Source organism: Uloborus diversus, chromosome 3 (assembly GCF_026930045.1).
Source record: "Uloborus diversus isolate 005 chromosome 3, Udiv.v.3.1, whole genome shotgun sequence".
In the NCBI taxonomy this organism is placed as follows: domain Eukaryota; kingdom Metazoa; phylum Arthropoda; class Arachnida; order Araneae; family Uloboridae; genus Uloborus; species Uloborus diversus.
In genome coordinates, this window is record NC_072733.1 from 18676305 (window position 1) to 18689088 (window position 12784).

General features: G+C 32.1%; 1 protein-coding gene across 1 annotated transcript in view; it reads left to right on the plus strand.

The window, feature by feature from the left end:
• The first annotated feature begins 1476 nt into the window (after positions 1-1476).
• The window catches only part of LOC129219446 (protein kibra-like), a 94573-nt gene continuing 83265 nt past the window's right edge, over positions 1477-12784 (plus strand). Inside the window, exon 1 of the mRNA XM_054853841.1 lies at positions 1477-1688. Coding sequence (XP_054709816.1) covers positions 1561-1688 — 128 coding nt within the window. The 5' untranslated portion in view covers positions 1477-1560. The remainder of the gene's footprint in view (positions 1689-12784) is intronic.

Sequence of the window (12784 nt, forward strand, 5' to 3'; positions counted from 1 at the left end):
ATTGCCAATAATGGGGAAATAATATTAAATTGGTAGAAAAGGAAGTCATGTGATGCACACATCAGCTCGTTTTTTTTCGCACTAAACAGATTAGTAATGTGCAGAAGTAAGGTAAAAGCATGCAATAATAAAAGAATTTCCATATACTACATTCGGAATTACATAAATAGCAAGATATGAAACATGCGAGTAACAAAAATTTAATATGGGGCAGTGAGAAGCAAAGGGATATAACTGGACATTTTCAAGTTTTGAGTAAAACGTGTTTAAACATAAGGTCCTAGGTAGGCTTTCATTGAAAAGTTTTTCTAAATCATGCTGTATGACAGCACAGGCCTACGAGTAGGCTCTTGCCCCAAGACAGAGGAGAGGTTCACCTACCATTTGTACTGGTTACCTCCAAATTTTCAATTTTGCCGCTTACATCCACTTGCTTATCACTGTCTCATATGTTCCAGAAACGTGAGAACCATGGTTTCTACATATTTGTGGCACAGAATGTAGCAGGAAGCTGAATTTGACATATATTGGCATTCCTTCTCCTTACGCCCTCCCATTTGTGGTTTGTAGCCACACTTTTCCAAAATTTCAAGGTTTTCAAGCACTAGAAAATAAAATTTACTTTTTGAATTGCTTTTTTTTTTTGAACAAATCAGGCTAATTTCCGGGAGTTGGGGGGCCTTAGCTTGTACATAAATCCAGGCCTGTATAGGGCTGGACATAAACCCGCCATCCGGTTCTGGGAGGAAGAAGTATGGAGAAGTTCACTTTCTTCATTTGCAAAATGGGACTGCGTTCTAAGCACACAGGAGCAGAACTGGGACAAAAACTCCAATATGGAAACAATATGTTGTTTAATAGGGTTTAATAGGAATTGTTTGGGTATATTCCAAAGAAAAATCAATTTTCAATGGCTAGGATAGCAAAATAGAAACAATTTGATTATCTTTTTCATTTAGACGGCAAATAGTTACGAACCATGGAGGAAAAAGTTCTACGTTTCACATTTATAGCTCCGAAAGTACAGCATTCCTTTCTCTTAATTCTTAACTGTTATTGGCTCCGATATAGCCACCGGCACTGACGCTTTATTGGCTGAAAGGATGGTCCTGAGTTCGAACCTCGATGGTCGAAGACCCACCGTCGTCATTAAAGGGGACTGGGCGACGTTAAATATGCTCGTGGTCTCAATGTCCTCCAAGTGAAACGATACCTCTGGGGGTGCTAGCACCAGGTAGCTATTAGCACCTGGACTAGTTCTAAATTCTCATTAACTGTTCGATCCGGTGATGGTGCTGCCATCTATCGGTATATAAAATAATGGAGGCAAGGCACATAGTATGCAGTCCTCGACATAAATACAGTTGTAGTCAGTTGTGACTCTGAATAGAATATTGGCTGAAAAGATGGTCTCCAGCAAAAAGTCAGATGGTTGTATAATGACGTCATTGGACGTGTAATTCCTATGTTAATGAGGAATTCAAGATGGAGTCTTTTAGCGTAGTAGCTGCTGTCGAGGAGTAAGGATCTGATCCAATTTTGGATTTATTTGTGAAAAATATGCCGAAGAGACGAAATGGAGAAATTCCTCTGCCGGACGGATGGGATGTTGGCCGCGATTTCGACGGTAAAATATATTTCATCGACCATATTAACAAGAAAACAACATGGATCGATCCTCGCGACAGGTAAGTCAATGATAAGCCTATGCTTGGAATGTGCGCCTTGATGGGCCTCTTCCTTCGTTTACAATCATAAAATGCAAATTTAGTTTTTTGATCCGATCATAAATTTCGCTTCTGACATGATATTTATCAGTTGATCCGCTGAAAGTCAAGTGTTGATGATTCTAATGATTCGGATTTTTTCATATGACACCAGGATATAGCCGCATATTAAATAATGATTACTAATCTTCTAGAGGGGGAGTAATTTATTAATGATGGATTGTTATTAATTTCCGCACTTTTCTTATCAAACATTCTTGTTCAGTGTTGTGACACTTTAATTTGTTCAGATATGTGAGGTTCAATGATTATATCTCACTTGACCTCTCCGTGTGACAGCTGCAAAATTCTTGCATATATTTTCCCTTGAAATGACGGCTTTTTCGTTATTATTTTTTTTTTTTGTAAACAAAGCAGTTGTTTGCTGTTGGGGTGTTATTGTTGATTGATTTTGTTATAATTGTATCGATCTGTTTGTTAATATGTGCTTCAATTTTAGTAGATAATTCTTTTCGGTTTTAATATTTTCGGAACTTCCCGTTTGGTATCTAAAACATAAACCATTTTTTGTTAAAACCTTGATGTGATATCATTTAATAAGTGTCGTTAGTTATAAATACTGTACAAAAGTTCATTCTATACGTGTTATTATGTTAATAGAATAACTTTTATGGGAAAACTTTTTTATAGTATTGTCAAAGTAAATAAACAATTTTAGCAGGGGTGGTGATTACTTATTATCAACTCTACTTTCGATCATTTTTTTTTATTGTATGTTTTGCATGTAATATTTTAAGCATTTTAAATGTAAATTTACATATTGTTATTATTTTTATTTAAAAACTTTTCATTAGTATGTATTGCATTTTTTAAATTGAGATCCTCATCAAATGTTATTTTATAATATTTTAGAATTGTGTTTACGTTTTTGCATTGTGTGTATTTTGGTTTATTATTATTGTTAAAAAATATTCTAGAATTTGAGTAATGCAGCAAACGGGGGTTTTAATAGCAGAGAAAATTGGCGAAGTACATTTTTATTTTAAACTTTTGACCATCCATTTAATCCGATCATTTCAGGATCGTTTTTGGTATTAATTACGTAATTCTTCCATACTAAATGAACTATTGCATTAATAGAATCAATTTTAATGTCAAATGATGTAATACAATCAAACCTGTTTTCTGAAATTTTTGAAGGAATTCGAAAATAAAACATTGTTTTATTCAATGTTATCTAATCTGGTTGTGAAAGTTTTTAATGTGGTTGGAACGTTTTTTAATCAAATTCACATGCTTTCTGAAAAAAAAGAAGAAAAAAAAAAAAAAAAAAACTCTCAACATACAAGATTGCCGCTTTTAAGTCATGAAAACTCATTGTAATAAAAAGAGTAATTAGTTAAGTCACTTGTTCCCTTCTCCCAGATTGTAAAGAAATTCAAAAATTCATAAATTATAACTTGCGGGGGGCTGCTAAAATCCTAAGCACATTTCTAGATCTATTGTTAGTGTCTTGTGGCTAGAACATGTTATTTATTGTGCCAGCATAAAGATATTTAAGCATGATTCAAGGGTGAATCCAGAAAGGAGCAAGCTGCCCCTTTCAAAAATGGAAAATATACATGAAACATTTGAAAAAAATAAAACAAATAAATTTTCAGAAAATTTCTTAATAGACTAATACATTAGACTAAGACTGTAATGCCTGCACAAACAATAAATCATTAAATACTGCTAATATAGCTCTTCTTACTTAGTTTGTTTCCAGTGGCGGCTCGTGCCTTAATTTAGTAGGTGGGCCCGCAGTTATGTTTATGAGTCATTCTTCAAAAAGTGTAACTTTTCTGTCACATGGCTTTTACAGTAAAAACTTTAGGGAACAATTCATTTAACAATAGTTTTTAATTTCATCAAAAATATATCTATTTAAATCTGCCAACAATTTTTTAATAACATTTTTTATTTTAGAAAATTTTTGGTTCATAGCATGTGAATTCTCACCTCCATGGCATGTCACACACCTTGTGTGACTGTTTTTGTTGCTTAATAACGTGTTTAATTAAAAGTATATACTTATTTATTTATTGTTCCTTTCACAAGTTTCTCAAATACCAATTGTTTAAGTATATTTAATTTTTTAATATTGATTTTTAGTTCATTTTATTAGGACAAGGGGTCATCTCTGTTACCTAAACACAAAATGCCATTCCTCACTAACACGTGGCAGTAATGATATCAAATTTTATTTTCCATGATACAAGGGAGTCCCCTTGTTTATTTTCAGCCATAGTTGAAGTTGTGAGATTTTTGTCGAAAAACAAAAAGATAGATTTTAATTCAAAAACTTGGTATGGTTATTCTGACTTCTCACCTCCGTGAACTTGAATTTCAAGGATGTAAATTTATGTAAAAAAAGAAGTGAACTTGTTTTCATATGCTTAACATGTGCGGATTGTAGCAACGAAGGAAAAATAATTTCCCATGAAAAATGTATCAATTAGATTTATATTAATGGAAAGACCCCCACCTCTGTGACAGACCATATCAATGTCATTATTTCTGAGGTGAAAATAACTGATGGAGGGGGGGGGGGAATACATCAATAATAGGCATTCTACCAAAATTATAAATTGCCAGTATATCCTCAAATCTACTAAATACCATTTTTTAACATACATTTGAAACTACTAATTAAGCCGTACTTTAATTAAGAGAGCTTAATATTATGTTCCCACTATCATTAAAACAGCTGATTATTTGCATAACTAACAAAATTACTACTTTGATATTAAATTGACCTCAATTTTTAAATATTAAAAGTTTCTTCTTTTTTTTTTATTTCCTTGAACAAGGCATTTTTTATTTATTTTATTTATGAGTAAAATAATTGAAACTTTGCTGGGCCATTATTTCTGGTTACTTCTAGAAGGTAACACTTTCATGTAAGAATGAAAAAAGAAAACAAAACAAAAGGCATCGAAATTGAAAAATATTTGCGTTCCTTACCACTAAAAACACACCCGCAAAAATGGTCTTGCTAGGTGAATTAAATTATTTTCAGGACAGGCATAAAAAGGTATTCAACAATATTTTAAAAAATACTTTAATTACAGTATAAGCATCTGGACTTAACAATTCAAGCAACCTTAAAATTAAAACATGGATAACTGACAAATCGCTTCTAAAAGGTATGTCTAAACTACAACAAAAATAAGTAAATAATATAAAAGAAATGAACAGAATATTTCTATTGCTGCATTTTTGACTTATCGACTTTCGGATTTAACTTTTGTTTTATCATCATTATTAAATAATAATTTTGAATAAGAGTGGCTGAAAAATTAATTACAGTCGCATGTACCCTTAACAAAATATTTAATCGACTAGTTATGGGCACAATAGCTTGAAAGGATCTTAAATATTTTAATTAATGGCATAATTATACCTATATGATAGAAAAAAAGCTAAGGTACATACCAATAGAACTGCGATCAGATGAAAAACAGCAATGTAATTTCTAGTGTCTCTCGACTTTTTTTGACATTCGGACCTGCAAAAGCTTTTTAAAAAAAAATTCATGTGAACCTGTGTTTTTTTTTTAAACTTGTAAAAAAATCAAATGTTCGCGAACTGTTAAAAACTAGTAAAAAAAAATTTACGAACGGCTGAAGTCCCCCCCTTTCTTTTTTTTACAAAGTGATAATAATAATAAATGAATAAGTAAATATATAAATAAAACTCTATTAAATAACTGCTATACAAATATTTAAATGTTAAAACAAGAAGTTGCTGAGAAATCATAGAAAATTATGAAAATTAATCTCAAAACTGTGGTAAAAGATTAAGTGTTCAATAATATTATCATTAGGTATTGTAAAGTTTTTTTTATTTTTTGCTAGGACGACCAAAAAATCTGAGGACCAGCCTTTTTTTTTTGATGGTGCGGTCAGACACCGGGCTGCTCTGCTATTCGAAAAGAATGTCCTTACACAGAAATTTTGAGAATAAGCATCTCTAACCCCAAAAACAAATAAATAATTTTGTATCCATTGTAACACAAATGCACGGAATCTCATGAAACCGGCAATCTCCATGCCTCATATATATATATATATATATATATATATATATATATATATATATATATAGCTGTAAAAAAAAAAAAAAAAGCGGAACGGTATGATCAAAGGTTTTCCCTGACACATGGGCAGGGGGCAGCTGATTCTCTGCCCTTTTACATGTTATTCTATTGAGCGACGTTGCTACTCTTCTCCGCTGACCTCCACTCTTCCCTCCAAACCGCTACTGCTCTTGTGGTATTAGACAACTACGATTTCGTTCGGGCTCGGCGAAATTTGCCCTTCCTTGAGTAGTTGCAATGAATTCCTTCGGGTGTTATCACCTGCCGTTTTTTGCTTTCTGATTCAGTCATTGCGAATGGCTAAGGGCGGAGGTGTGGCTCTTAGTTTCGGGGGCAGTTTTGAGCGAGCTCGCAGTAGCGATGCCCGCAGCTCTCAAAGCTGTGCAAGCGCTAAAATTAATGGGATTTAAGCACTTTCTGGTTATGTTTAGAGATATGCGGGGAGGGGGAAGGGGCTAGATGTTTGAAATCTGTTGTTCGCCTTACTTTTTGCTTTTTTAACTAAAACATAAAACGATATTTTTGTTCATAATGTATTTTATTAATTACAATTTTTTTGGGTGGGCCGGGCCCACCCTGCCCATAGCGACGAGCCGCCCCCATTTGTTTCTATAAATAGAAATTAACTTGAACTAATATCAGTTGTTTTGTTTTTGTAATTGTGCTTGTTTGTTTTATCTCAGTCCAAGTGAAATGACTCCTCCTCCACTCCTTCAAAATGGCTCCTTCACAACAGTGTTGTTGCTACAGATTGCTCTGAAAATACAATCACTAGCACCTTCAATCAGTCCCCCCCTCCCCCATGATTAAAACAAAAAAATTTGAAATGAGGCTGGTACAAATTTGGTTTGATCTTTGAACTCTAAATAGACAGCTAGAAAAAATGTGATCGCTTGATTTCTCAATTTTTAAATCATCCACTTGGAAATCAATTTTTAAATTATCCACTTGGTAATCAATTTTTAAATTATCCACCGTTTAGTGTCTGGCCTATCAACTTAATAGGAAAATATTCCGAACTTTTTGCCAACTTGGCAACATTTTTGGTGTTATAGTAAGATGTTTTAACTTTAATTTGGGAGAATATTATATGGGTTTTGTGAACTTGATGTTTAATTAAGCAAACAACTTTTGTCTATTGCTGTAAACTGCTTTGTAAACAGTCAAAAAATATTGTTTTTATGCATTCCTAATTGAATGCATTGGGAATGTAAAATTAGTAGTAGATGGAAAGGAGTAAATTGTAACATAGGATTCAATTTTGGTATTTTCATGAATTAAATTAAGCTTAATTTTTTCGAGTATTAGTTCCTGAAACCCGGTGTTTTTTACTAAATGTTTTATTAATGATTTAGTCACTGGTTCAATTTTATTTTTGCTTCAATTTCATCAATACTAATTAACACATTTATCATAGATCTTTAAATTGCAATTCTAAAATAGTTTTTCTTAAATAAATTCTTTAATAAGCGTTTTTTACTTTTAACACCTTCAAAATCGCAATCTTTTTACATCAGCTATGGGAATAAGATGTTTCTCATTTTTGATGTTTACTATACTTTGTTTAGAGGCAAACAAATTATATATTTTTATCAGGGTTATTGAATTGAAAATATTCAAACAAAAATTCATTAGTGTCAACTATCAAAAAGTTAAATGCTGAATCACTGCCGGAATTTTATTTATATTTTTAATACTTGTTTTACATCTCTAGTTAGTATTTCACTTCTTCATATAAAAAAGTGTTAAATATTTTAATCAGTTCACATATTGTATTAATTGGGAGATTTATGTATTTTGTATGCAGTTAAATTCTCTTCAATATGTTTCATAGCAAGTGCAATTTTCATTACTTTAAAAGTATTTGAGAGGGACAAACTGAAAATGTATTGTGAGACATTTGCTTTCATCTTTAAATATTTTTTTTAGAGATAATTAGTATAATATTAGCTCAAAAGTAACTTTTCAATTCATTAATAATTTAATTAAACATATTCATAATATTTTGACTGAGGAAATTATTTGACGATAAGAATAATACCTTCTATGTTTATCAAAAGCAATCAATGCATTAGCCCTTCCCTAGAAGAGTACCTCTGACCCCCAAGCTCTTTCCAAATGTCACCAAAGATAATTTGAAATTGCAATTTTAGGACTTCAATTTCAAAACATTTCCGAGGAGATCCACATAACCCCATTTTCTGCCCTCATCCAACCAAAAATAGCATAAAATGTTTCTTTAGGGGGAGAAGGGTATTATAATTTGAAGCAATTTCCGAGGTCCGTAATGGAGGTTGAGAAGCAGAGAGGCAACTGAAAACCACTATCTTGTTTTGCCTATGCTTGACCCTCCCTAACGGGAATCTAGGCTACGTTCATGCAGAGCCCGACTAAGACATCAAGGGGCTCCAAGACCAAAGAATTTTTTGGGGCCCCCTGTTTTCAAGCATTACAAACCAGCCTTGGCTAAAACAATTTTAGCCACTGACTATAACAGTTTTTGCTATTTGGGGGCAGTTAAATAGCGGAGAATTGGCCTATTCAGTAATCAGGCCCGGCGTTCATGCATATATGGATAAACTACTACCTAACGTAACTGAGTAGGTTTAGTTTTAAAGACTAATTTCACGTATAGTTAAATTAGTGTTTAATTCAGGATTCGATGGGTTGTCAGTTACGTTATGGTAGTTGTTTATAGGAGGCTCCGACTTCAAAAGGTTATTAAAAATTAAGAGATCGTATATAATTAGTTAGGTATTAAAAATAATTCATTGTATAGTAATTTAAATCAGTGTTTATTTTATAATTCAGTATTTAGTTTAGTTGATTTTTATACTGGAATTGTAAAATAAATTTCATTTCTATGTTTGGGTAGGAAATAGAATGTAAGTGTAATCAGTTATTTTTTGCTTTTTAGTTCCTGGGTATTTTTTGAAGGCGTTTTTTTTTATTTAAAAGTAATTTTAATCCTTGTTATTTACATGAATGTGAACAAAAAAAAAAATTGTAACCGTGTTTTCAGAAGAATTTTTGGGGGGAGTTTTATAGCATTTAAAATTTTTATACCTATATTCAATAACCGGGTACCCATTACACTGCACATCAAAAAATATCCTTTCAAAATGCTTCTGACACCATTTTTGATGATTCTCATGTAAAATGAGCCCTTAAATCCAAATATAACACTATTTTCCCCCATCACTCCCCTCCTTTGATATAGCGCCTCTAATTTTATTTTGTTTTCGGCAGTTACATAGCAATTATTTATATTTGATAGGAAAAACCGCATTGTATTCACCATTATTATTCTTCTGAAGGATTAGATCAGTGTATAGTTCAAAAGCATGAATATTTGTGGCAAGTTGGGACACTCAAGGCCCCCCCCCCCCCAAAAAAAAAAAAAATCTGAAAAATCCTTACCAATGGTTTTTTTTGATAAAGGTTTGTTTTTCAGTTTTTTCACTTATTTTCTTTTTGTAAAACCAAAGTATTGGACTCACTTCCCATGCCCGAAACTTTTTCCACTCTGTATGAAAATAAAAATTAATAAACACTTGAAAACATTGCATATTACATACCAGTCACACTGCAGATCTTACGTCTCAAAAAACTTACTCAAAGAACTTACGTCTTGCATTATTGACTTTTATTCCAATTACATTTACAGATATATTTAAGATTTTAAATAAAATGAAGTATACTCATAATATGGATTAATATATTTTTATATTTCAGAGGGTATTGCACCCGTTGTTTATCATCAAATGCTTCGAAATTATCGAAACATTTGATCAATCGCGTCAACATCAAGTTTTGTTTTGTTATAAAACAAAGTAGTTGCGACTTTTGGTTGCTCCAGAGTTGCTTTTGTTATGATGTGAAGTGGAAAACAATATTACGTCTTTTTTTCTTTTTGTTGATGTACAAACGTATTGTTACAACGTCAGTGACACCGAATTAGGAATTTCGTATCTCTCGATATGTAGACAATAATATTCCAGTTAGAATATAGATCTATCTTTTTTTTTTTGAGTATACCTACGAATGCGAGACGGCATGACGGCAAAGGTTGAGCAAATGACAGTGAGGATAAAATTACAGATAATATTTTTCGATGCGGGCCACATGTATGAGCTTCGCGGGCTCCATGTGGTCCGCGGGCCGTAAGTTGAACATCACTTGTATGTATATATAAATGTCACTTGTATATATATATATATAAATGAAATCATTATGAAATACCCAAGCGTAAGATCTAATACATCCAGTATTACAAAAAAAACTGGAGAAACATTTTTTTCTAAAGGACCATTTAGCACGTAACGTAAATATAAAACGTTGGAAAAACAATAAGCCATTTCATTTTTTTTGGTAAAAACAAGCTGCACACATTTCCCAAGATGAGGGTGGAAGAAAACGTTTCAATTAAATAGAAGAGGTGTCAGAAAAAAATATTTTCTTGCTCTAAATCTTCGAAATTCAACATGGGTACCCGGTTATTGAGAGTAAGGGAAAATTTTGATCATTGACGCTAGGGTTAATATTGTATTACCCCATATTATCCTGCATGCGGGAAAACTTGAGGATTATTTTGCAGCAAAACAAAAGTAAATTTCCCCATTCAGTTCCAATCAGAAAGCAAACCACTGTAAGGAAAAAATAATTAAATGCCCAAAAAAAACCTTCTTTCAAAAAAATTGTGTATTGCATGTGTGGTTGTTATTTATGGTAGGTCGTTATTAATGGATTTAATTATATGCCAATAAAGTAATCAATTCAAAAGCAATCATCGTTACTGCAATTTGTTCATAATTTTTTAGAATAAATTATTTTAGGTTTCTTTTAGAGAGGTAAGTTTAATTTTTATTTATTGAATAGCTATGGTAAATTCTTTAGCACTGGCTTAGGGGCAGTAACTTACTGCTCAAATGTTTGCTTACTTAATTTTAATTTAATTTTTATAAAATAATTCGTTATTAACCCATAACAGGGGAGGGGAAAAAGTAGGATGTAACAGGGGACGAGACTGCTCTATTTACAATTTTTTTAAAAATCGTATAATTGAGATACGTTCCTGTAATTTCTCTCAGATGTTCTTTGAACTTTTATCAGCATGGGGTAAAAATAGTTTTTAATTTTGAATCAAAATGTACCTTTTCCGAGGAAATTTTGCTCTCGTCTTAAGATTTTTCGAAAAAACCATATGCTGCAGTAAATAACTAACTACTCGTAATAAAAAATGAATCTATTAATGATTTCATTTTAATTCTTTAATATATGCAGTAAAATGAAAAGCTTTCTGCGAACACAAATCCCAACTGGAAAATTTTCTGCAAATAACTATTTTGCCTCATTCACGCTTTATTTATACAAAAATCTAAAAGAGGGGGGGGGCAGTTTTATTTATTTATTTTGCAACAGCATATAGTTTATGCTTACTTTTCACTAACTGAAGAAAACTGCTTAAACTATTATTTTTTGCTCAATATCAATCACATGATCATTATTATTATTTTCATTTTACAGTGAAAAAGTTCATGTAGATCTGATAAAACATGAGCTATATATATATATATATATATATATATATATATATATATATATATACCTGCTTTTTACTTGAAAATTTTATGAAGATATTTGATTTTGTACACAAATCAACAAAACTACTTATTTGTTTGAAATTAAGTATTTCTGCAAAAATAAGTACCGTATTTTCTGCATATTATCTGTTAAAAAAGTTTTAAATTAGTGCTCCCCCCCCTCTCTCTCTACGCCAACGCATTGGAACTCAGTATACAGCGGGAAAGATCCTTCCGTAGTCTGGTAAAGTTGTTTATTTTATGTACTTGAATTTTCCTCTTACGTAATCCAGGCTGTGTAAAATAAAAAAACTATACAGTCATAGTAGGAGCGATCTCGACTTGACTTGCAACCGTTTACTCCTTTGTCTTTTAAGTAATTAGCGTACCATAATCGCGATTTCAAGAAGAAAGATTTGTTTTGTTATTGTTTTTTAGATTAATTTTGCAGATTTGGAAGAAACAGAAATAAAATGTGGGTTTTTTAAAAAAAATTCTTTTTTTTTTTTAAATTATTATTATTAATGTTAGTTGTGAAAAAGTGAAAAAAAAATTTCTGCGAACCCAAAAATTTTCTGCGAACGCCGTTCGCACGTTCGTCTATATTATGCAAGACTGTATATCATGTTGCGGGAAAATTTTGACAACCCTTTAACTATTAGTATTTTGCGTTGTATTTCGAGGAATAATTCAGCCTTCATTGTCCCTAGAACATCATTGCATAACGTTTGTGAACATTTCAAACAACTCTCAAACTTATCTAGAATATTTTGGCATCTCTTCCGCATAACACAGATAAGATAGATGAACCTATATCCGCGGTTCGAACGTTAAGAGCTGTGTGTGCTACTGACGAAAATAGTATCACTGAAGGGGAGGTGCAGTCTCACAGACCACTTCTAAAGAATGCAATGAAATTTTAACCAGACGCACTTTCCTAAAGATACTGATAAGCAAGGGAGGTGTTCAAGGTCACAAAACAAAAAGCTATTAGGGGAAAAAATCATTCAATAGGACTGAAAATGAAGCAGGGATGATTGGATGAACTTTTAAGCGGTCAGTGAGACCGCACCTCCCCTGCTAAGGGTTAAACAATATTTTTCTTGTTAAAACAACAAATGACATGTATGTTTTTGCATAATTTACTGTTTATTAATACTAATAAGATATGTATAGAACTTATATAAATTTTTAAGCTGAACATATATGTTTTTAGTGTTAATTTTTTCCTAACCTCGATTTTTCCAGCATGCCGAAAAGGACCAGGCAGGTGTTTTTGAAAATCTGGTGACCCTTTGAATTTTGCGGCATGCCGGATAATGTGGTGTTATGTC